At 43.4% G+C, this 26855-nt stretch overlaps 1 protein-coding gene across 1 annotated transcript in view; it reads left to right on the top strand.

The window, feature by feature from the left end:
* The first annotated feature begins 12441 nt into the window (after positions 1-12441).
* The window catches only part of LOC141089041 (protein FAM240B-like), a 52863-nt gene continuing 38449 nt past the window's right edge, over positions 12442-26855 (top strand). Inside the window, exon 1 of the mRNA XM_073575310.1 lies at positions 12442-12673. Coding sequence (XP_073431411.1) covers positions 12507-12673 — 167 coding nt within the window. The 5' untranslated portion in view covers positions 12442-12506. The remainder of the gene's footprint in view (positions 12674-26855) is intronic.

Genomic DNA, 26855 nt, shown 5'->3' with positions numbered 1-26855 from the left:
ATTAGCTGACGTTTTTATTGGTACCATTTTTGGGCACATGACATTTTTTGATCACTTTCTATTCCGATTTTTGGGAGACAGAATGAGCAAAAACCAGCAATTCATGAATTTCTTTTTTTTTTTGGGGGGGGGGTTTATACCCCTTCGCATGTGGTAAAATTGAGAAGGCAGTTTTATTTTTGGGTCAGTACGATTACAGCGATGGCTCATTTAGGGTGTGTGCACACGTTGCCGATTCTGCTGTGGAATTTTCCGCTCAGATTTTGCTACATCTGCAGGCTTTGTGCACACGGTGCGGATTCTGCTGTGGATCTGCAGTGGTTTTGGTCCTGCGGGTCCGCAGCAGATTTAGGTGTGTTGTACAGTACCTTTGTTTTCAATGGTAAACTGAAAAACGCTGTGCACATGCTGCAGATTTTTCCGCGCAGTTTTGCTGCGGGTTACAATCCGCAGCATGTCAATTCTTTGTGCGGATTTTCGCTGCGGTTTCACACCTTATCCATTATGAGGTGTGAAACCACAGGGCAAAACTGCAGGCTAATCCGCAGATAAACCGCAGGACTTTATCCTGCAGATTTACCTGCGGGTTTTTCAACAAAATCCGCACAACCTAAAAACTACATGTGCACTTACCCGCAGGTAAAATGACCTGCGTTTTACCTGCAGATTTAGTGCAGTTTTTGTGCAGATTTCCCCTGCAGTTTTCCACCTGCAGATTTCTATAATGGAGCAGATGTAAAACTGCAGCAGAACTGCACAAAAGAAGTGACAGGCTGCAGTTTTACATCCGCACCAAATCTGCGCGGAAAAATCCGCAGCATGTGCACAGCGGTTTTAGTTTTACATAACCTTAAATGGTACTGTACATCACTTGCAGTGCCAAATCTGCTGCAGAATTGCAGAAGAATCCGCACCGTGTGCACACACCCTTATATTTTTTTTGTTTTGGCGCTTTTATATAATAAAAACTATTTTATAGAAAAAATAACCATTTTTGCATTGCTTTATACTGAGAGCTATAACTTTTTTATTTTGCCACTGATGGAGCTGTGTCGTGTGGCTCGTTTCTCGTTTTTGTAGGACAAGATGATATTTTCAGCTGTACCATGTTTATTTATATCCATCTTTTTGATCGCGCGTTATTCTACTTTTTGTTCGGCGGTGGTATGATAAAGTATTGTTTTTTGCCCTTTTTTAATGGTGTTCGCTAAAGGAGTTAGTTTTATAGGTCGGGTTGTTGCGGATGCGGCGATACCAAAAATGCGTACTTTGTTTACATTTTTTTATTTAGTGATAGAATATATATTGATTTATTATTATTATTATTTTTTAAAATGTTTTTACAATTATTTACATTTTTTTTAACTTTTTCCTAACTTTTACACTTTGTTCCACTATGGGACAATAATCTTTTGCAGGCTGATCGCTTCTATAGCATGCAGATGAAGCAGCATCTGCATGCAATAGAAGCTGTCAGTGCTGCACTCACAGGGAGACTTGCTGATCATGAACTGTACAAGATCAACAAGTTTCCTAACTCTGGTGACCTGGATGTCGTCATGACAACATCTGCTCACCATGGCAACGATCCAAAGGCAGAGGGGCTGGCTCCCAGAATGCTGCGATCTTGTTTGATCGCAGTACTTCTGGGGTTAACGTGTCGGGAGCGGTCTGTGACCGCTCATGGCACCTAGTGCCGTGTGTCAGCTGTGAGAATCAGCTGACACTCGGCCACAATCCGCTGCGCACCCCCATGAGCACAGCCGATCGTGATGACGTAATGATCCATCAATGGTCAAATTGTGCCAGGTCACTTCGACGGATCATTACGTCCAATGTCAGAAAGGGGTTAAAAGCCAGCAATTCATTTGCCGCGTACAGGATAATCACAGAGGGACAAGTTATAATAGGATAGAATAGATATATACACATAGCATAGATGTATATATACAGTATGTCAGCGACACACACACATATATACAGCTCTGGCAAAAATTAAGAGACTACTGCACAGTTTAATAAAAATCAGCTTCTCTACATGTCTGACAACCATTCCATTCCAGTGTCAGTTGAATTCCAACCGGAGTACATCTCATTCTACTTAACCCCTTTCTGACATCTGACGTACTACCCCGTCCAGGTGCCCTGGGCCCGTAAGCCCATGGACGGGATAGTACGCCATAGCGATCAGCTGTGCTCACAGGGGGAGCGCAGCTGATCGCGGCCGGGTGTCAGCTGATTATCACAGCTGACACCTGGCACTATGTGCCAGGAGCGGTCACGGACCGCTACCGGCACATTAACCCCTGGCATACTGCGATCAAACATGATCGCAGTCTACCATGGGGCATAGGGAAGAATTGCGCAGGGAGGAGGCTCCCTGCGTGCTTCCCTGAGCCCCTCGGAACAACGCGATGTGCTCGCATTGTTCCGAGGGCCTCCTACCTGCAGGCCTCCAGATTCAAGATGTCCGTGGGGGCCTTCCGGGTCCTGCAGGGAGGCGGCTTTCTCAGTGCCTGCTGATTGCAGGCGCTGAGAAAACCTGCTGATCTGACACAGTGCTATGCAAAGTATCAGATCAGCGATCTATAGTTATATATTTTTGGTGCACAGCTAATGACTCAATAAGCTAATACGGGGGTGCAGATCAGTAATCATGAACAGTGACCAACAAGGAGTGAAAAAGCAAAACCACTATATGAAATGCACACTACCAATACATAACAAAAGGGAAAAAGATTTATTGACAACATTAATAAAAACATCTAAAAACAATCTAACAACCCATATAAACCCTGCTTCCACACCCTTTGCAGGCAAAAGTATGCATGAATAAACCATATGTTGGTTGAAACAAAATGCAATATGGTCACATGTAGTCAGATATATGATAGTATCTAGCCTCAATTAATCTTATACAGGTGTCAAACATAGAAGGCTAGATAAATGGCACTCTCTGTGGCATAAAAATTCCCAGAATATACAAAGTGTGGAATCCACAAGATATATTCACTGGGACAAGAACCCCATGAAAAGAACAATATGTCACAATATGGCATGCTGCACCCTATCCATATCGCATGTGCACCCTGATGATGCCTATATATATATATATATACACATATATATATATATATATATATATATATATATATATATATATATATATATATATACAGTCATATGTTAAAGTTTGGGCACCCCTATTAATGTTAACCTTTTTTCTTTAGAACAATTTTGTTTTTTGCAACAGCTATTTCAGTTTCATATATCTAATAACTGGTGGACTCAGTTATATTTCTGGATTCAAATGAGGTTTATTGTACTAACAGAAAATGTGCAATCTGCATTTAAACAAAATTTGACTGGTGCAAAAGTATGGGCACCTCAACATAAAAGTGACATTAATATTTCATAGATCCTCCTTTTGCAAAAATAACAGCCTCTAGTCGCTTCCTGTAGCTATTAATGAGTTCCTGGATCCTGGATGAAGGTATTTGTGACCATTCCTGTTTACAAAACAATTCCAGTTCAGTTAAGTTTGATGGTCGCCGAGCATGGACAGCCCGCTTCAAATCATCCCACAGATGTTCAATGATATTCAGGTCTGGGGACTGGGATGGCCATTCCAGAACATTGTAATTGTTCCCCTGCATGAATGCCTGAGTAGATTTGGAGCGGTGTTTTTGATCATTGTCTTGCTGAAATATCCATCCCCTGCGTAACTTCAACTTTGTCACTGATTCTTGCACATTATTGTCAAGAATCTGCTGATACTGAGTTAAATCCATGCGACCCTCAACTTTAACAAGATTCCCGGTGCCGGCATTGGTCACACAGCCCCAAAGCATGATGGAACCTCCACCAAATTTTACTGTGGGTAGCAAGTGTTTTTCTTGGAATTATGTGTTTTTTAGCCTCCATGCATAACGCCTTTTTGTATGACCAAACAACTCAATCTTTGTTTCATCAGTCCACAGGACCTTCTTCCAAAATGTAACTGGCTTGTCCAAATGTGCATTTGCATACCTTAGGCGACTCTGTTTGTGGCGTGCTTGCAGAAACGGCTTCTTTTGCATCACTCTCCCATACAGCTTCTCCTTGTGCAAAGTGTTGACCGATGCACAGTGACACCATCTGCAGCAAGATAATGCTGCAGGTCTTTGGAGGTGGTCTGTGGATTGTCCTTGACTGTTCTCACCATTCTTCTTCTCTGCCTTTCTGATATTTTTCTTGGCCTGCCACTTCTGGGCTTAACAAGAACTGCACCTGTGTTCTTCCATTTCCTTACTATGTTCCTCACAGTGGAAACTGACAGGTTAAATCTCTGAGACAACTTTTTGTATCCTTCCCCTGAAAAGCTATGTTGAATAATCTTTGTTTTCAGATCATTTGAGAGTTGTTTTGAGGAGCCCATGATGCCACTCTTCATAGGAGAATCAAATAGGAGAACTACTTGCAAGTGGCCACCTTAAATACCTTTTCTCATGATTTGATACACCTGGCTATGAAGTTCGAAGCTCAATGAGGTTACAAAACCAATTTAGTGCTTCAGGAAGTCAGTAAAAAAGTAGTTAGGAGTGTTCAAATCAAGAAAATGATAAGGGTGCCCATACTTTTGCAACGGTCAAATTTTGTTTAAATGCAGATTCCACATTTTCTGTTAGTACAATAAACCTCATTTGAATCCAGAAATATAACTGAGTCCATCAGCTATTAGATATATGAAACTGAAATAGCTGTTGCAAAAACCAAAATTGTTATAAAGAAAAAAGGTTAACATTAATAGGGGTGCCCAAACTTTAACATATGACTATATATATATATATATATATATATATATATATATATATATATATATATATATATGTATAATCCACTGTCCAGTGAAAAACAATTACACTGTCATGGGTAACAAAAATCAACACAAAGTCAGTGCTCAAGATGGACACACAATAATAAGCCCTGGAAGAATTTGGGAACAAAAGCACTTGTGGCAAAGTAAAAAAGAATATATAAAAATAGCAGCACACCAATATCACAAGGGCAAATGCATGTATGTGATACTATATATCAAGGAAAATGAATGTAACACATGCACAGGGAACTGTTAGAGTATCTACCGGAATACTGGAGCTTACAGACTCTAAGAAGAGTTTTGCAGTGGCTATTAAACAGGGACCTACAGACACTAATCGTTTTTCTCCTGAGTGGCAGAAGACTACAACTCCCAGGGATCCTTGTTCCAGTGAGATGATAGAAGAAGGGAGGAGGGACTTGGGGGAGGACGCTGAGGAGAAAGTGAAAGTAAAGAGAGAGAGGAGAGAAAACGTGGCTGCTGCTGCTGGTTATGAGAAACAGAGCAGTGTGGATCTTGATTCCCCTAAGTTGCAGAGTGTGGGGGACCCCACGGAGACACCAGTATTGCCGGAGAGAGCAAAGATCCAGAGTGTCCTGCCAGTACTCCCATCGGATAAAGGTCTAAATCCTGCAGCCCTCAGCTGGAGTCTAAAGAATCCTCCGATTGTTGGAGACTTGGTTAGATGAAAGCTATGACTGGACAGGTAACTTACAGGGTTACAGTCTGTTTAGAAAGGATTGTAAAAATTGGAGTGGAGGAGAGGTTTGTCTTTATGTAAAGTCTTGTCTAAAGTCCACTTTAAGGGAAGATATTAGTGAAGGGAATGAGGATGTCGAGTCCATATGGGTCGAAATACATGGAGGGTGTCTGTTACAAACCCCCAAATATAACAGAAATCAAGGAAAGTTTACTACTAAGGCAGATAGATGAAGCTGCAACCCATAATGAGGTCCTTGTTATGTGGGACTTTAACTACCCGGATATTAGCTGGGAAACAGAGAGCTGCGAAACCCATAAAGGCAACAGGTTTCTGCTAATAGCCAAGAATAATTATCTTTCACAATTGGTGCAGAATCCAACCAGAGGAGCAGCACTTTTAGACCTAATACTATCTAACAGACCTGACAGAATAACAAATCTGCAGGTTGTTGAGCATCCAGGAAATAGCGACCACAATATTGTACAGTTTCACTTGTCTTTCGCTAGGGGGACATGTCAGGGAGTCACAAAATCACTGAACTTTAGGAAGGCAAAGTTTGACCAGCTTAGAGATGCCCTTAATCTGGTTGACTGGGACAATGTCCTCAGAAATAAGAATACAGAAAATAAATGGGAAATGTTTAAGAACATTCTTAATAGGCACTGTAAGCGGTTTATACCTGGTGGGAATAAAAGGACAAGAAATAGGAAAAACCCAATGTGGCTAAACAAAAAAGTAAGAGGGGCAATTAACAGTAAAAAGAGAGCATTTAAACTACTAAAGCAGGATGGCACCGTTGAAGCTCTAGAAAACTATAAGGAGAAAAATTCTTTATCTAAAAAAATAATTAAAGCTGCCAAAAATGAAACCGAGAAGCACATTGCTAAGGAGGGTAAAACTAATCCCAAGCTGTTCTTCAACTATATCAATAGTAAAAGAATCAAAAGTGAAAGTGTAGGTCCATTAAAAAATTGTGAGGAAAGTATGGTTGTAGATGATGAGGAAAAAGCTAATATATTAAACACCTTCTTCTCCACGGTATTCACGGTGGAAAATGAAATGCTAGGTGAAATGCCGAGAGACAAAGAAAACCCTATATTAAGGGTCATTAATCTAACCCAAGAAGATGTGCAAAACCGGCTAAATAAGATTAAAATAGATAAATCTCCGGGTCCGGATGGCATACACCCACGAGTACTAAGAGAACTAAGTAATGTAATAGACAAACCAATATTTCTTATATTTAGAGACTCTATAGCGACTGGATCGGTTCCACAGGACTGGCGCATAGCAAATGTGGTACCAATATTCAAAAAGGGCTCTAAAAGTGAACCTGGAAATTATAGGCCAGTAAGTCCAACCTGTATTGTTGGTAAAATATTTGAAGGGTTTCTGAGGGATGTTATTCTGGATTATCTCAATGAGAATAACTGTTTAACGCCATATCAGCATGGGTTTATGAGGAATCGTTCCTGTGAAACCAATCCAATCAGTTTTTATGAAGAGGTAAGCTATAGACTGGACCAAGGTGAGTCATTGGATGTGGTATATCTTGATTTTTCCAAAGCGTTTGATACCATGCCACACAAGAGGTTGGTACACAAAACGAGAATGCTGGGTCTGGGGGGAAAATGTGTGTAAATGGGTAAGTAACTGGCTTAGTGATAGAAAGCAGAGGGTGGTTATAAATGGTATATTCTCTAACTGGGTCGCTGTGACCAGTGGGGTACCACAGGGGTCGGTGTTGGGACCTATTATCTTCAACATATTTATTAACGATCTGGTAGAAGGTTTGCACAGTAAAATATCGATATTTGCAGATGATACAAAACTATGTAAAGCAGTCAATACAAAAGAAGATAGTATTCTGCTACAGATGGATCTGGATAAGTTGGGAACTTGGGCCGAAAGGTGGCAGATGCAGTTTAACAATGATAAATGTAAGGTTATACACATGGGAAGAAGGAATCAATATCACCATTACACACTGAACGGTAAACCACTGGGTAAATCTGACATGGAGAAGGACTTGGGGATCCTAGTTAATGATAAACTTACCTGGAGCAGCCAGTGCCAGGCAGCGGCTGCCAAGGAAAACAGGATCATGGAGTGCATTAAAAGAGGTCTGGATACACATGATGAGAGCGTTATACTGCCTCTGTACAAATCTCTGGTTAGACCGCACATGCAGTACTGTGTACAGTTTTGGGCACCGGTGCTCAGGAAGGATATAATGGAACTAGAGTGGGTACAAAGGAGGGCAACAAAATTAATACAGGGGATGGGGGAACTACAATACCCAGAGAGATTAGCAAAATTAGGATTATTTAGTCTAGAAAAAAGATGACTGAGGGGCGATCTAATAACCATGTTTAAGTATATAAGGGGACAATACAAATATCTCTCCGAGGATCTGTTTATACCAAGGAAGGTGACGGTCACAAGGGGGCATTCTCTGCGTCTGGAGGAGAAAAGATTTTTCCACCAACATAGAAGAGGATTTTTTACTGTTAGGGCAGTGAGAATCTGGAATTCCCTGCCTGAGGAGGTGGTGATGGCGAACTCAGTCGAAGGGTTCAAGAGAGGCCTGGATGTCTTCCTGGAGCGTAACAATATTGTATCTTACAGTTATTGTTAGGTTCTTTAGAAAGACGTAGATCTGGGGATTTATTCTGACAGAATTTTATAGGCTGAACTGCATGGACTAATGTCTTTTTTCGGCCTTACTAACTATGTTACTATGTAAATAAAAATTTTTTGCAATAAAAAGCATCTTTTAGCGTGTGACAGCTGCCAAACATAAAAACCCGCTATAAATAGTAAATCAAACTCCCTTTATCACCCCCTTAGTTAGGGAAAAATAATAAAATTAAAAAAAGTATTTATTTCCATTTTCCCATTAGGGTTAGGGCTAGGATTAGGGTTGAGATTAGGGTTGGTTTTAGATTTGGGGGGGTTTCCACTGTTCAGGCACATCAGGGGCTCTCCAAATGCAACAAGGCATCTGATATCAATTCCAGCCAATTCTGCTTTGAAAAAGTCAAACGGTGCTCCTTCCCTTCCAAGCTCTGCCATGTGCCCAAACAGTGGTTTACCCCCACATATGGGGTATCAGCGTACTCAGGACAAATTGCACAACAACTTTTGGAGTCCAATTTCTCCTGTTACCCTTGGGAAAATAAAAAATTGGGGACTAAAAATCCCATCATTGGCTAATGTGTCACTCACTGTCAGGGTAGCAGGCATACACATACACACACACACACACATACAGCCCCGCAGCCCCCTGCCGGACAGACCGATGACCCATGGAAGCCCCCCTGCAAGACCCCGCCAGACCCCCCGACAGCCCGATGACCCCCACACAGACCCCCACCCGCCCGATTATCCCCGCACAGCTCTGGTAACTCCCCGCAGAGACCCCCGGACAGCCCGATGAGCCCCGCAGACTCCCGCACACACACATAGCCCGCACACACATACACACCCAGTCACCACCCACACACAGACAAGCACACAGTCACCGCCTACACTCTGCCTACACTCTTCCCCCCTCCTGATCTGCAGCATTTCATCTGCAGCAAAGCCACAGACCTTATTGAGACCTGCGGTTTTGCTGCGGATCAATGCAAGTCAATGGGTGCAGAAACGTTGCAGATCCGCCCACAGAATTGACAAGCTGTGAAAATAAACCCGCAGCTAATCCGCATGGATTTTTCCACAGCATGTGCACAGCAGTTTTTAATTTCCATTGCCTAACATTGTACTGTACATGACTTGCGGATCTGCAGCGGATCTGCAGCGGCAAATCCGCTGCCTATCCGCGGGAGAATCTGCACTGTCTTAACGTGGCTTTAGGGGGATGGGGTTAATGTGCTTCTGATTAGGTGATCACCTGAACTAAATCATATTTAATGAAGGAAAGTATAAAAAACCCTGCTGTGGTGTTCACAATCCTCTTGCAATAGGACAAGCTGGATGGCAAAACAAGTGTTAGTAATATCCCAAAAGTAATAGGAATTAAAAAATAACTTTTAACCATGCCAAAGGAGTTGAAAAGAAAAGTCTCGAGTGAGGAAAAGAAGGGCTCAATTCAGGCTTTACTAGCAGAGGGATACAGTGAGCGTCATGTTGCCTCCATCCTTAAAATTTCTAAGAAGGCAGTCCATTACAATAAGGTCAAGCAGCAGACCAGCTGGGGTGAAATGCATGGCAAGAACAGTTCGTAACAGGCTCCTAGAGGCAGGGCTCAAGTCATGTAAAGGTAGAAAAAAGCATTTCATCAATAAGATGCAAAATGAGTCAGGCTGAAGTTTGCCAAAGACTATAAGGATTGGACCATAAAGGACTGAAGTAAGGTAGTCTCTGATGAGTCTAATTTTCAGCTTTGCCCAACACTTGGTCGTCTAATGGTTAGACAGAGACCTGGAGAGGTGTACAAGCCACAGTGTCTTGCACCCACTGTGAAATTTGGTGGAGGATTGGTGTTGATCTGGGGATGCTTCAGCAAGGCTGGAATTGGGCAGGTTTGCGAAGGATGTATGAATCAAGCCGCATACAAGGTTATCCTGGAAAAAAGTTGATTCCTTGTGCTCAGGCCATGTTCCCCAACACTGAGGACTGTTTTTTACCCGCAGGACATTGTGCCATTCCACTCAGCTAGGTCAATCAATGTGTTGATGAAGGACCACCACATCAAATCCCTGTCATGGCCAGCCCAATCTCCAGACCTGAATGCCATTGAAAACCTCTGGAATGTAAAAAGAGAAGATGGATAGTCACAAGCCATCAAACAAGGAAGAACTGCTTACATTTTTGTACCAGGAGTGGCATAAGGTCACCCAAAAGCAGTGTGAAAGACTGGTAGAAAGCATGCCAAGACACATGAAAGCTGTGATTAAAAATCACGGTTATTCCATTGATTTCTGAATTCTTCATGAGTTAAAGCATTCGTATTGTTGTTTCTAAATGATTATGAACTTGTTTTCTTAGCTTTATTTGAAGTCTGCAAGCACTGCATTTTTTTGTTATTTTGACCATTTCTCATTTTCTGAAAATAAATACAAAATTTATTGCTTAGAAATCCGCATGGTCCGAGAGCTGTGTGATTTTTTTCTCTCACCCATAGGTGTGCATTGGCGAGTCTTGGCCAAGTCTCGGTGACAATTGCAGCATGCTGCAATTTTACTCGCACACTGAATACGCCCGAGAAAATAAACGGTAACGTGAGCTGCCCCATAGATTAACACTGGACTGAGTGCGATGCAATGTTTTCTCGCATAGCACTCGTCCGTATTCTACGGTAGTGTGACTCCGGCCTAATAGAAAGTTACATTATTGTATTTCTTTTTTTCACTGTTCATCGTACGGTTGGTCATCTTACACTAAGGAGCACCAATGCGTTCCTCCTTTGGCCTGCTGTTTGCTGTCCCAAGGACTTCTCTGGAGCTCTGGTGAACCACAGGCCACATATAACAGTCTCAGGGGTTGCATGAGGCTCCCCAGACCATGTGTTTGAGACCCGTGGTCTATTGTATGTATTGATATATAAAAGTAGGACTTCTTTTCATGAGATCTACTTTTGGCACAGCTGGAAGACACAATACTAAAGAATCCATTAGCACGTTTGCACTTTACTGTGTTTAGTTTCTTCACTTTGTTAACCATACCCCATAGAGATATTGATAGGTCATTTCCTAAACAATTCAGGCTTTATCTGCATTTTTGAATTCTGTTACTCTATTCCTTCCTGAGAACAGAGAAACAGAATGTATGTTGAAAACAGATCCATTATCCAACAAATGCAATCAGAAGTACAAAGTCCCCATTGGCTAAGATTCTGCAGGAACGCTGATGATGAGAAGGCTATGCATTGTGTTTGCAGCAGGTCGTTACAGCCAAGGATGCTTTACTAAGTCGCAAACATGGTTGTCAAACAGGGATGAATAATTCTGAGGCTGCGATAATCATTAATAATTGCATTTTGAGTTGAAGCTGGAGAAACCACTTGCATATTAGTTGTGCTGAGCTATTAAAATTGTTTTTGCTTAATTGATTTATTGAAAGTAGCAGAAAGTTTGAAAATTGAGCTAATAAACCTAATTTGCAATGGAGATTGAATACTTTTGATGGCAACCGATTCGAGAGACATACTGAATAGTGATGAGCGAGTATACTCGTTGCTCGGGTGTCCTCCGAGTATCTTGGCGGGTGTCCTCCGAGTATTTTGGCGTGCTCGGAGATTTAGTTTCCATCGCCTTATCTGCATGATTTGTGACTTGTAGACAGGCTGAATACACGAGGGAATTCCCTAACAAACAGGAAATCCACACATGTTTTCAAGCTGTCTAACAGTCTCAAATCATGCAGCTGAGACGACAAAAACTAAATCTCCGAGCACGCCAAAATATTCGGAGGACACCCGAGCAGCGAGTATACTCGGGGAAACCCGAGCAACGAGTATACTCGGGGAAACCCGAGCAACGAGTATACTCTCTCATCACTACTACTGAAATATTATGACATTGAGAACCATATCCATTTTTCTGACATTGTCGGCATAAAGTGACAAAATGCAAACAAAAAAGACTGTCTATTTCTTTTAATCTATCTTGTCTTTCTGTTCTGAAAGCAAACATATTTATATGCAAAACAGCAGATTTTCCTAAAGAGTGTATAATTTACAAAGCCGGTGGAGTTTGTAAGAAACCACCTGTGCAAGTAATGATGCAAGACTTCTCAAACAAAGCTGAAATTGTACAGAGATAATGCCCGTCTTCTGCCTTCTGTTGCATGAGATAAAATATTTCCCGACCGTTCCCAGCAAGCAGGAGATACATTTCTCTCGCTTTTGGCTTAGCTCATGTAACTTGTCATTTACAGCTGAATCGCTTTCGTCTATAGGTGACTGAACATAAGTTCTAGTCTAATGTGGAGATTTTCACAATGATGCACTTATTTTTTTCCCAGAATATGAACAACCAGTATATACGTGTAGAAATATTTGCATTGGAAACTTGTGAACTTAAAAATGCTTGGGAAGAAAGAATTCAAAAGCAAAATGAAGCGCGACAAATTGAAGCAGCTAGGCAGCAAAGGAGTGCTCTAAAAAGGTATGTGCGACTGACAAAATGGACAAATAATCTGTATTGTTTCTTTAAGTTCATGTTTTCTCTTTACCTGCAAGTTCAGTGAGGCAGGCCTGCAGCTCATTCTTTTTTATTCTACTCACGGTATAATGCGCCATTAATTCCCACAGCACATTGTAGACATTATCACTGTCCCCTTTGGGGCTCGCAATCTAGATTCCCTATCAGTCTTTAGAGAGTAAGAAGAAATGGGAAAACCCGGAGGAAACCTACACAAACGTTGGGAGAAGATACAAACTCCTCCCTGATGTTTTACTAGGTGGGATTTGAACCCAGGTCGCCAGTGCTAACCACTGAGCCAACCATCCAGTCTCTTGATAGTCTAGTTTGTGACCCTTTGTTTTCTCTTTCTTCCTCTCATACACTGAAATAGATATGAAAACTGTGATTTTGGTCAAAATAATGCAGCTTAAAAGGGTCAGAATATTATGTTGTATGCAAATAATATCAACATGCTTTGTCCATAGGAAGTGGACCAAAATCTCAAACAGGACCCCCAACTATCACAGGTCTGTATTGTATGCCTTAGGCCGGAGTCACACTTGCAAGTACAATGCAAGAAACTCGCGAGGCTCTCTCGCATCAATACCCAGCACTGCCACAGGCACTCGGGACCGGAGCGTTCAGCTGCATAGAAATACATGCAGCTGCACACTCCGGTCCGGAGTGCCGGCCGCAGTGTCGGGTATTGATGCCAGAGACTCGCGCGAGTTTCTGGCATTGTACTTGCAAGTCTGACCCCGGCCGTAGGCTAAGTTCTCCTGATTATCTGGTGCATTTTTATGTTGCAGATTTCCTGAGGCATTTTTGAACCTATTAGCTAAACTAAATTGCTTTTTCTTCATTTAATTTTTGGTGCTTTTTTATCGCATTTTTTTCAGATGCTTAAAATTGCCTTGTTTTGGATATTTCCCCTTCTTTAGCGTTGATAAAACTTTATTGATAAAGTTATTTGCGAATTACGCATGTATTTAGTGCATTTCTGCATTTGCGTTTTTTTGCTTGTTGACTTTACTCATCTTATTCAAATCCATGGGGAAAATCTTCAAATAAAATAATAAAATGCATATTTATAGCAAGAGAAATTGACATGTTGCAGATGCCAAAAATGCGCCGTAGGTCAGTTTATGCTGCCTAGAAAAGTAGCACTGTGGGCAGGAGATTTCTATGAATCCATTTCATTTTAATAATAATAATCTTTTATTTTGATGCAACTTCCAAATAAATAATCTTCATGGGGACTTAGCCTTAGGTTACACTCACACTAGCGCATAGCTAATCGGTCCCATTCTCATCCAGGATAGTGGAGCGATTTTTTTCTGTCATCTATGTACAATTGATTTTTTTTAGCAGTTATTAATTATTTACAGGACCATTTACAGTTTCCTATGCTACAGAACTGTAATTTATGTATAAAAATCGAATGCCGCTCTGATGTTCCAAGTGGCATGCGATTTCTTTTCTCGCATTGTTCGATTTAGTTGTGAAATAACAGCTTGCTGCAATCCTTTTCTCATGCAGAATACAGCTGAGAAAAATATGCAGATCTGCACAGCTTTACTGAATAATATTGGTCAGAGTGCAATCCGCTTTTTTCTCTGATAGCATTTGTCCTATATATACGCCAGAGTAAAGGTACTGTCACACTTAGCGATGTACCAGCGATCCCGACCAGCGATATGACGCGGTCAGATCGCTGGTACATGGCTAAGTGGTCGCTAGTGAGCTGCCACACAGGCAGATCTCACCAGCAACATCGCTGGGGACGGGGGTCGCTACTTACCTGTCACACCAGGTAATCCTGCGTCCTCCCGCCCGGCTCCATGCTCGTCGCTCGTCTCTCCACAGGAAGCGCCGCAGGAAGCTGACGACGAGAAACAGTCCTGGATGTTCTCGCGCGATCAGCGATAACCAGCGGGGGAGCGGATCGCTGGTAAGTATCAGACACAGCGATATCGCTAGCAATATCGCTATAACGTCACTAGTTATAGCGATATTGCTAGCGATATCTCTTAGTGTGACATGCCCTTAAGCGAGCCCTTAGATTCCAGGGATCGAATGCAATTACATCCATTATGGTTATGCCTTTGCCCACAGTGATGAGAAGAATGCTAGAAAGAATGAGATAACACTTGTAGTTTTCTCTGAAACCATCAAAGGGAACATGTCAGCAGGTTTTTGCTGTGTAATATGAGGGTGACATGATGTAGGGGCTGAGACACTGATTTCAGGGATGTGTCACTTATTTGGATGTGTGCTGTTGTTTCCATGCAATGAGGATTTTATCAACAAGAGAATATTATTGCCCTATCCAGAGTGCACATAAGCCCTTGTCCAATCACATCCCCTCCTCTGATAAGCAGCTCTCTGTCTATAGACAATGTACATAGAGAGCTGTGGTGTGGGTGTGTGCAGCTTTCTCAGCTCTGCTACATGCTACATCTAAAAACTTTAATTGTATGACAAATACTGCACCCAGTAAGCTAATTGATATATTGTTTGAATCAGGGTCTCTTTACTTACATTATGTTGCTCTCAGATAACATAGCAAAAAGCTGGTGACAGATTCTCTTTAAATGCCACTACACATAGGTCTAGATAGATGATGCATGCACAAAACAGCAAAATATACTTTTATTAAAAGGGTTTTCTGATGCTGCAAAATTGCTAGCCTATCATTTTTCATCTACCATGCATAACCATACCCTTTTGTTAGCAGCTTTAGGCTGGTTTCACATTAGCGCTTTTTAAGCGCACGCACGGCCGGGGGTAGCTCCGCCCCCGAGCCGACTCTCTGCCCGGCGTGCCCGCCCCTTGCTTGTAGCACCGCCTCCTAGCGCACAGCGGCGCCTGCGATCGGCGCACCCTATCTTTAGCATAGGGTGCGCAGATCGTGCGCAGGCCGTGCGCTAGTTGCGCTTTGACCTGCGCTGCGCACTTTTGACGGTGCGCCGTGCGCGCCAAAATCAAACTTTTCGGATTTTGGCGCGCACGGCGCACCGTCAAAAGTGCGCAGCGCAGGTCAAAGCGCAACTAGCGCATGGCCTGCGCACGATCTGCGCACCCTATGCTAAAGATAGGGTGCGCCGATCGCAGGCGCCGCTGTGCGCTAGGAGGCGGCGCTACAAGCAAGGGGCGGGCACGCCGGGCAGAGAGCCGGCTCGGGGGCGGAGCTACCCCCGGCCGTGCGTGCGCTTAAAAAGCGCTAATGTGAAACCAGCCTTACCTGGTATTGCAGCTCAGGCTTATTCACAGGCGAGCACTGCAGAATCTATTATCTGCACTGCAGAGTCATCTGTAGAGGCTGTTCCTGTTACTGTAGGCAAGATGAATGGGGCTGAACTGCAATACCATGCACTGACAGTGCGAAATACACAAACCTGAATCTGGTAAACAATAGAGAGGTTACATTGCCTTCTAGAGAGTCGCAGTCACTCAATGCAATTTTGGTGTGCCCATACTGGTAACATGTTTTATCATGTATAGTAGATGGAATTTGAAAATGAAAAATTTTGATGCATATATCTCGAAACATCATAAACAAAAGGTAAAATTGAACCCTTGATTGTACCTAACAAAATTTATTACAATCTGCTGAGCAAAAATGTCCCTTGGTATCCAAGATTTACAAATGATGTATGTGGAACCTAAACATGTAGATTTTTTTTTTTAGCACTAAGTAGGAGAAATTGTATTCTTGAAGCCACATAAATTCTCTAAACTGATCAATAACTAGGATAATCACCATGGGCAATGGTCACCTCCTTTACTTAGATCACTGAGGCTAGCCATTTCATTGACACTAGAGTTAAGCTAATATCTTCAGTTCCCCACTTTTTTGGCAAGCTACAGTGGGAACCGGGCTTCCTGGATTGTGCTGCCTGATCAGATGATCACCACCGCAGCTGCATGTGTCACAGCTGTGTCACAGTCACAGCATATGCATGGAGAGCCTGTGTGTTGGGCACTCCAAGCATGTGCTGTGACTGTGACACAGCCACGACACACGCAGCTGGTTCCCGCTGTAGCTTAGGCTACTTTCACACTAGCGTCGGCCGACGGACGTCGCACTGCGTCATCCCGACGTACCGTCGCACGTTGTAAAAGTTTTGCACAATGGGGGCAGCGGATGCAGTTTTTCAACGCATCCGCTGCCCCATTGTAATGTCCAGGGAGGAGGGGATGGAGTTTCGGCCACGCATGCGCGGTCGAAAATGGCGGACACAACGCACGAAAAAAGTTACATGTAACGTTTTTGTGTGCGTCGCGGCCGCCAAAACACGACGGATGTGACGTGTGGTCATATGTCGCAATGCGACGCTAATGCAAGTCTATGGAGAAAAAGCGCAGGATGCGTTTTTTTGCCAAAATGACGTATCGCGACGTACATCGGCCGACGCTAATGTGAAAGTAGCCTTACTTGTTAAGTGCTATAGCTTGCCAAAAAAGTGGGGAACTGAAGATATTCACTCAACTCTCATTGACACATACCTCCCATCTAGAACTTTATCTCCTGCTTTCCAACAGCCCATATTAAAAAAAAATTCTTGATAACCCCTTGATTAAGTCTTGATGGTAAGGGTTGTCAATGCCATTGCAGAAAAGCCCATCGGGAAAGTGGGCCATCACACCTATTGATTTAAGTGCAATGTGTAGGTTCACACGCACACTATGGCCTCTAGCAGACAATCACAAACTAGAATAAAAACAATGGATAGATACTCTGCATTACGTAATTAAATAGTAGCGTTACATGTAAAAAACATAGGGTATTTAGTTAGCAACTTAGCATCATTTTGATTATGAAAGCATGAAAGACAACTAAGGCTGGTTTCACATTAGCGCTTTTTAAGCGCACGCACGGCCGGGGGTAGCTCCGCCCCCGAGCCGGCTCTCTGCCCGGCGTGCCCGCCCCTTGCTTGTAGCGCCGCCTCCTAGCGCACAGCGGCGCCTGCGATCGGCGCACCCTATCTTTAGCATAGGGTGCGCAGATCGTGCGCAGGCCGTGCGCTAGTTGCGCTTTGACCTGCGCTGCGCACTTTTGACGGTGCGCCGTGCGCACCAAAATCAAACTTTTCGGATTTTGGCGCGCACGGCGCACCGTCAAAAGTGCGCAGCGCAGGTCAAAGCGCAACTAGCGCACGGCCTGCGCACGATCTGCGCACCCTATGCTAAAGATAGGGTGCGCCGATCGCAGGCGCCGCTGTGCGCTAGGAGGCGGCGCTACAAGCAAGGGGCGGGCACGCCGGGCAGAAAGCCGGCTCGGGGGCGGAGCTACCCCCGGCCGTGCGTGCGCTTAAAAAGCGCTAATGTGAAACCAGCCTTATCATGACAAGGTGTACTCAATCGGGATGGTCCCTAATGCTAGTATCTCACCTCGCCATGTGCCAGTATGTGTTTTTATCGCCTTTTGATGCAGCATTTTTTGTTTTTTCAAGGAGTGACATGTTTTAAATAAAGCTGTTTTGTTTTTTGATATTTCCTGGTATTTGGCTTTGACAAAACGTTATTGATACACTCATGTGCAGACTACATACACGTCTTACCTGTGAATTTTCTGCATCTAATGTAATTCTAAGGGAAAAATCCATACATGAAACTCAAAGTATCTGCAAGAGAAATTGACGTTGCCAATTTGAAACATGCAACAAAGATCAGTTTATGCTGCAGAAAATAAAAAGGATAGTTGGCATGAGATTTCTGTAATTCTCATCTACTTTGCTGGAGCTGTAAGACGATACATTTTTTTGTATTGAAAAAATGTGCAGTATCAAAAATTCTCCAAAAAAACAAGGAAACTTAAGCTTTGGAGTAAGATTCTTGATAATAGTAGCTGAAAGCAATTATAATCCATTCCTTATCCATATATCAACTTTCTACAAATATCAAAATGTGAGAGTTTCACCAATTAAGGACTCCACAGTACATAATTTCTCTCATATTACAGTGGAATCTAATATATAATTACCTTGTAATGTCTTCACATGCTGTTCTGTCCAGATGTGTCCGGATTCCAGAATTCCAAGTGGTGGAAGTTCACCAACCGCCATAATAGGACACCCATGTGCCGTACGCACCACACACACTGTATACGCCATACGCAGCTTTTTGCGCAGTACCATCAGCGAAACACCGTTGCGAACACGCCGCCGCCGGGATTAGCCGAATGATTCACTGACCACCGCCATTTCTGTACAGGAGGAGCACACACACAGTTTTAATGTGACAGCCGCTATCTGTCTGCACAAAGATGGCGGCGGTCTGATTTACTGCGCCTGCGCGAATTCCACACAGGCGCAGTGAATCATTCGGCTGATCCCGGTGGCAGATGCGTGACATGTCTACAGCAGAGGAAGCCGGTCACATTAAAGGGGTTTTCCCACAAACAAAAGTTCATTTTAAAAATTGTCTGTGTCTGACTGTGTATGGAGCATACCACATCTCCTGGGAAGGGGAGGAAGCAAAAGATAATACTGATATTACAGCAGGGTATCACAGAGGATTCATTTTGTGAGATAAAATATTTCACTGACTGTTTTAAAACAATATTTTACCTCACAAAATGTATACTCGTTGCTCGGTTTTCCCCGATCATGCTTGGGTGGTCTCCGAGTATTTTGGTGTGCTTGGAGATTTAGTTTTCGTTGTCTCAGCTGCATGATTTTGTGACTGCGAGACAGGCTGATTACATTCCCACATGTATTCAGCTTTTCTAGCAGCCACAAATCATGCAGCTGAGATGACGAAAACTAGAACTCCGAGCACGCCAAAATACTCGGAGATCACCCGAGCATGCTCGAGGAGACCCAAGCAACGACGCTACTCACCCATCACTAGTTGTCAGGTCTAAAATGAAAAGTCTACAGTCACTCAGTGTAACTGCAGACCTTTGGATTCCCCTCGCACACGAATTGTGCGCTGTGAAGATTCACCAGTTTCTGAGCCAAGAACGGTGGTGATGTAAGCGATATATATACTTCCGGAAAGAAACCGTCTAGTGGGTGTGGCCTCACTCCATACAAGTGTATGGAGCGAGAGCGTGGTTATCTAGTGGGCACGAACATACAGTGGGCATGGCGTTGCTTAATACATTTTCTTCAACCGATTCTGCCCGGAATCTGCCTGAGAAGTGCCACAAATTTAGCATAATATACAGCAATTTAAAAGTTACATGTTCAGTCTTTTTTTTACCTCTTTGACCTGCTTCAGGCTTCAGAAACCGTGAGACGGATAAAAGAAGTAATCCTTCATGCGTTGGGTAGCTGAGTTTAGAAGCTGTCCGTTCTATACAATTGAGAAAATAGTAAATAGATGGCAGCAGCCTAGCCACCATAATATCAATGGCAAAACCATCAGCGATATGACTTCATGAAAATGGGTGCTGGCTTTTCACTGAAGTGGATTTGCATAGTAGGAGTAGTAATAAAAATGTAGCATGCACATACCCTTGATTGGAGAGGTGGAGAGTTTTGCTCTGAAATTTCTACAAAATAAACTCAGTTTGAACACACCCTTTTACAGTTTCTTAATACAGCCTTTTTTGCTGAGCTTTTGGAATGGAAAACTGAGTTTTCGCTCAATGGCTATGTTCACACAACATATTTTTTAGACTGATTTTACTGCAGAAACCTATGAAAAGAAATTGAAATGAATAAACATAAGCATTTCTATTTCAAAATTACTTACTTTGCAAATGTTTAGGCTTTTGAATGTCTTTTAGACATTTCAGGTTCCAAAAACCTATGGCAAAACCTATGGCAACAATCAAATGTCTGGGCGTCTTAGGAGCTTTCACATTGACTTGCATTGTAAAGTACAGAGCTTCTTTTGAGCAAAAACTGCCAAAATAGTGGACAAGTCACTTCTTTTAATCACTTGGCATTTTTAGTAACCTAAAGGCCCCATCACACTAAACGATGTCCCAGCGATCCCACCAACGATCCGACATGATGGGATTGCTGGGACATCGTTAGACAGCCCTAGCGATCAGGACCAGCGATGCTGGATGCTGGTTTCTAATGTAAACATCGGGTATCCAGGAGCCGCACGACTCCTGGATAGCCGCTGTTTACCTTGGAAACCGGCGTACATGCTGGTTTCCAAGGTAAACATCGGGTATCTAGGAGCCGCGCAACTCCTGGATACCCAACGTTTACCTTGGAAACCAGCGTGTACGCCAGTTTCCAAGGTAAGCAGCGGGTATCTAGAAGCCGTGGCTCCTGGATACCCGACGTTTACATTAGCAACCAGCGTCCAGTGTTGCTGATCGCTGGTCTCTCACTGCCACACGCAGCGATGCACGCTGGGCAGCGGGAGACAAGCGATGGAAAAACGGCCCAGGCCGCTCAAGCACGACCAGCGATAACCGGCAGAGGGGCCAGTCGCTGATCCCCGTCACACAGCGATCTCGCTGATGTGACGGGGCCTTAAAATGGTTAAGGAATCTTAAAAAACTTGAACAGCAAGTCATTTTTCCATAGAAATCCGTATGCTTACCATTTTGAGCATTTTCTGATACAGTTATCAGGTGGTTTCAGCAGTGCAACATGCATTAAAAAGACATTGTTTGCACATAGTGGAGCGCCCCGCGGAGACCACCAGAGACCCCATCTGCCTGTATGTCCTTATCCACACTTTTTTCTGTTCGATTTTAAGAATTTACAATAAATGATGTATTTTTAACTGAAGTCCAGCGCTGGAGATTCCATCCTTTATTTTGCTTCAGTCAACACCCCTGATCAAGGTGACTCCGTGCGCAGGAGGATTATGGATCGCAACCGAGACTGGTGAGCTGACCTCCCTTCATTTTCCCTATCCTTCTATAATTACATACAGGTGATGGAATGAGTCCGGCTCGCCTGGAGGCATCCAGGGGATCCACCTTGCCAAGTGGGGATTTAGGACCTTCCTTTCTGTGCTTTGTGTGTGGGTCTCCGCTGGTTTCACTAACCTGTACGGCTGTCAGCGTGAGCCTATTCCACGGGTACCGTTCTTTTCACCATCAGCCCCGGGCTCCTTATCCGCTGACGTGCCCTCAGGTGTTCAATGTGTTCAATGTGCACAGGAATTTACAATCCCCTGTACTTTCAGATTAGGCTATAAGGGCGTACAGCTCCTGTCAGCCTAAGACTCTGATGTCCCTTTTCTTCTATTAGCGCTTCACTCAGGGGTCTGCTATATGCAGTATTTTAGCTTCCCCAGAGTCTCTCAGTCTCTGCTCTTGTCCTATTCCTTCTTCACAGATCATCTCCCTGTCTTCATCTCACAGGATCTTCCAAAAAGATCTCTTTACCTCACGTCCTCACGTTTAACCCCTTCATGACCCAGCCTATTTTGACCTTAATGACCTGGCCATTTTTGCAATTCTGACCAGTATCCCTTTATGAGGTAATAACTCAGGAACACTTCAACGGATCCTAGCGATTCTGAGAATGTTTTTTCGTGACATATTGGGCTTCATGTTAGTGGTAAATTTAGGTCAATAATTTTTGCGTTTAGTTGTGAAAAAATCAGAAATTTGGTAAAAATTTAGAAAATTTCGCAATTTTCACATTTTGAATTTTTATTCTGTTAAACCACAGAGTTATGTGACACAAAGTGGTTACTAAATAACATTTCCCACATGTCTACTTTACATCAGCACAATTTTGCAAACAATTTTTTTTTTTGTTAGGAAGTTATAAGGGTTAAAAGTTGACCAGCGATTTCTCATTTTTACAACAAAATTTACAAAACCATTTTTTTTAGGGACCACCTCACATTTGAAGTCACTTTGAGGGGTCTATATGGCAGAAAATACCCAAAAGTGACACCATTCTAAAAACTGCACCCCTCAAGCTTCTCAAAACTACATTCTAGAAGATTATTAACCCTTCAGGTGTTTCGCAGGAACTAAAGCAACGTGGAAAGAAAAAATGGACATTTTAATTTTTACAAGAAAAATTTTCTTTTAGCATCATTTTTTTCATTTTCACATGGGCAACAGGATAAAATTGATCCTAAAATTTGTTGGGCAATTTCTCCTGAGTACACCGATACCTCATATTTGGTCATAAACCACTGTTTGGGAGCACGGCAGGGCTCAGAAGGGAAGGAGCGCCATTTGACTTTTGAATGGAAAACATGCTGGAATATTTAGCGGACACCATGTCGCGTTTGGAGAGCCCCTGTGTGCCTAAACATTGGAGCTCCCCCACAAGTGACCCCATTTTGGAAACTAGACCCACCAAGGAACTTATCTACATGCATAGTGATCACTTTTGAACCCCCAGGTGCTTCACAAATTGATCGGTAAAAAAAAAAGTACTTTTTTTTTTTCACAAAAATTTTCTTTTAGCCTCAGTTTTTTCATTTTCACATGGGCAACAGGATAAAATGGATCCTAAAATTTGTTGGGCAATTTCTCCTGAATACATCGATACCTCATATGTCGCCATAAACTACTGTTTGGGTGCACGACAGGGTCCATAAGTGAAGGAGCGCTATTTGACTTTTTGAATGGAAAATTAGCTCCAATCGTTATCGGACACCATTTCGCGTTTGAAGAGCCCCTGTGTGCCTAAACAGTGAAAACCCCCACAAGTGACCCCATTTTGGAAACTAGACCCCTTATGGATCTTATCTAGATGTGTGGTGAGCACTTTGAACCTCCAGGTGCTTCACAGAAGTTTATAACGCAGAGCAGTGAAAATAAAAAATCATTTTTTTTCCTCAAAAATGATTTTTCAGCACGCCATTTTTTATTTTTGCAATGCTAACAGGAGAAATTGGACCACAAAAGTTGTTGTGCAATGTGTTCTGAGTACATCGATACCCCATATGTGGGGGGAACCACTGTTTGGGCGCACGGCAGGGCTCAGAAGGGAAGGGGCGCCATTTGACTTTTTGAAATTAAAATTACCTCTAATCGTTAGCAGACACCATGTCGTGTTTGGAGAGCCCCTGTGTGCCTAAACATTGGAGCTCCCCCACAAATAACCCCATTTTGGAAACTAGACCCCCTAAGGAACTTTTCGAGAAGCATAGTGAGCACTTAGAACCCCCAAGTGCTTCGCAAAAGTTTATAACGCAGTGCCGTGAAAATAAAAAATATTTTTTTTAACTCAAAAAATTATTTCTTAGTGCACAATTTTTTATTTTCACAAGGGTACCAGGAGAAACTGGACCCCAAAAGTTGTTGTCCAGTTTGTCCTTAGTACGCTGGTACCCCATATGTGGGTGGGGGCCACTGTTTGGGCACACGTCGGGCTCGGAAGGAAAGTAGTGACGTTTTGGAATGCAGACTTTGATGGAATGGTCTGCAGGCATCATGATACATTTGCAGAGCCCCTGATGTACCTAAACTGTGGAAACTCCCCACAAATGACCCCATTTTGGAAACTAGACCCCCCATGGAACTTATCTAGATGTGTGGTGAGCACTTTGAACCCCCAAGTGCTTCACAGAAGTTTATAACGCAGAGCCGTGAAAACAAAAAATCATTTTTTTTGCTAAAAAAAATGATTTTTAGCCAGCAATTTTTTTTCCACAAGGGTAACAGGATAAATTGGACCCCAAAAGTTGTTGTCCAGTTTGTTCTGAGTACGCTGATACCCCATATGTGGGTGGGGACCACTGTTTGGGCACACGTCGGGGCTCGGAAGGGAAGTAGTGACATTATGAAATGCTGACTTTGATGAAATGGTCTGCGGGCGTCATGTTACATTTGCAGAGCCCCTGATGTACCTAAACTGTGAAAACCCCCCACAAGTGACCCCATTTTGGAAACTAGACCCCCCAAGGAACTAATCTAGATGTATGGCGAGGACCTTGAACCCCCCCAAGTGCTTCACAGAAGTTTATAACATAGAGCCGTGAAAATAAAAAATCATTTTTTTTCCTAAAAAAAAAAAAGTTTTTTAGCTCACAATTTTTTTTTCACAAGGGTAACAGGATAAATTGGACCCCAAAAGTTGTTGTCCAGTTTGTCCTGAGTACGCTGATACCCCATATGTGGGTGGGGACCACTGTTTGGGCACACGTCATGGCTCGGAAGGGAAGTAGTGGCATTATGAAATGCTGACTTTGATGGAATGGTCTGCGGGCATCATGTTGCATTTGCAGAGCCCCTGGTGTGCCTAAACTGTGGAACCCCCCCACAAGTGACCCCATTTTGGAAATTAGACCCCCCAAGGAACTTATCTAGATGTGTGGTGAGCACCTTGAACCCCCAAGTGCTTCACAGAAGTTTATAACGCAAAGCTGTGAAAATAAAAAATCTTTTTTTTTCCTCAAAAAATGATTTTTTAGCTCGCAAATTTTTATTTTCCCAAGGGTAACAGGAGAAATTGGACCCCAAAAGTTGTTGTCCAGTTTGTCCTGAGTACGCTGATACCCCATATGTGGGGAGGAACCATTGTTTGCGCGCACGTAAGGGCTGAGAATGGAAGTAGTGACATTTTGAAATGCAGACTATGATGGAAAGGTCTGCGATCGTCGTTACGTTTGCAGAGCCCCTGATGTGCCTAAACAGTAGAAACCCCCACAAGTGACCCCATTTTGGAAACTAGACCTTCCAAGGAGCTTATCTAGATGTCTGGTGAGCACTTGGAACCCCCAAGTGCTTCACAGACGTTTATAACGCAGAGACATGAAAATAAAAAAATCATTTCTTTTCCAAAAAAATAATTTTTTAGCCCCCAATTTTTTATTTTCCCAAGGGTAACAGGAGAAATTAGACCACCAAAGTTGTTATGCAATTTTTCCTGAGTACGCTGATATCCCATATGTTGGGGTAAACCACTGTTTGGGCACACGTCGGGGCTTGGAAAGGAGGGAGCACCGTTTGACTTTTTGAACGCAAAATTGGCTGGTATCAATGGTTGCACCATGTCGCGTTTAGAGACCCCCTAATGTGCCTAAACAGTGGAAACCCCATAATTCTAACTCCAACCCTAACCCCAACACATCCCTAACCCTAATCCCAACCCTAACCATAACCCTAACCCCAACACACCCCTAACCCTATCCGTAATCCTAATTCCAACCCAACCCTAATTCCAACCCTAACCCTAATTCCAACCCTAACCCTAGTTCTAACCCTAACCCTAATTCCACTCTAACCCTAATTCCATCTCTAACCCTAATTCCAACCCTAACCCTAATTCCAATCCTAACCCTAATTCCAACCCTAACCCTATTTCCAACCCTAACACTCTTTCCAACCCTAACCCTAATTCCAACCCTAACCCTCTTTCCAACCCTAACCCTCTTTCCAACCCTAACCCTAACCCTCTTTCCAACCCTAACCCTCTTTCCAACCCTAACCCTCTTTCCAACCCTAACCCTAACCCTAATGGAAAAATAAAAATAATTTCTTTATTTTATTAGTTGATCCTGCCTATGGGGGGTGATAAACGAGGGGTTTATTTACTTTTCATTCTATTTTGATCACTGTGAGAGTTTATCACAGTGATCATAATAGAATGAAGGGAAATTGCAGCCGGCGAGCGGACTGCGCATGTGCCCGCCATTTTCAAGATGGCGGCATCCATGGTCCGGGACCGCAGGACACCGGGAGGCGGAGGGGGGACATCGGAGGTACCGGGGGGGTCGGAAGGTGAGGGGAGCACAGAGAAGGGCGAGGGGAGCCGATGATGACGGCGGCGGCACATTGCCGCCGTCAGTCTGTATCGGGGGCCAATCAGCCCCGTGAGCCGGTGGGGGGGTCGGATCACGGTCTCCAGCCATGTCCGATGCTACTGCAGCATCGGCCATGGCTGGATTGTAATATTTCATCAATTTTCATTGATGAAATATTACTATCGCTCTGATTGGCTGTTTCACTTTTAACAGCCAATCGGAGCGATCGTAGCCACGTGGGGGTGAAGCCACGCCCCCTGTGGTGAAGAGCAAAGCCCACTGTATCTGCGGGTCGAGTGACCTTTCAGTGACCTAGGTCACCCGACCAGCAGGGGGGGCTTTAAAGTCATGACGCCACATAGGCGTCATGGGTCGTTCTGGCACGACTTTTCATGATGCCTACGTGGCGTCAAAGGTCGTGAAGGGGTTAAACTGTCATCTTTTCTCACAGCTCACAGCTGCTCCGTTTCCATGACAACTCCCTCAGCTGATTTCTAGCTGACTCACCAACCCCCTCTGCTGGCCA

This window comes from Dendrobates tinctorius, unplaced genomic scaffold (assembly GCF_039654945.1).
Source record: "Dendrobates tinctorius isolate UK_male_01 unplaced genomic scaffold, ASM3965494v1 ptg000044l, whole genome shotgun sequence".
Lineage (NCBI taxonomy): Eukaryota > Metazoa > Chordata > Amphibia > Anura > Dendrobatidae > Dendrobates > Dendrobates tinctorius.
This window is presented reverse-complemented; position numbering and strand designations above follow the sequence as displayed.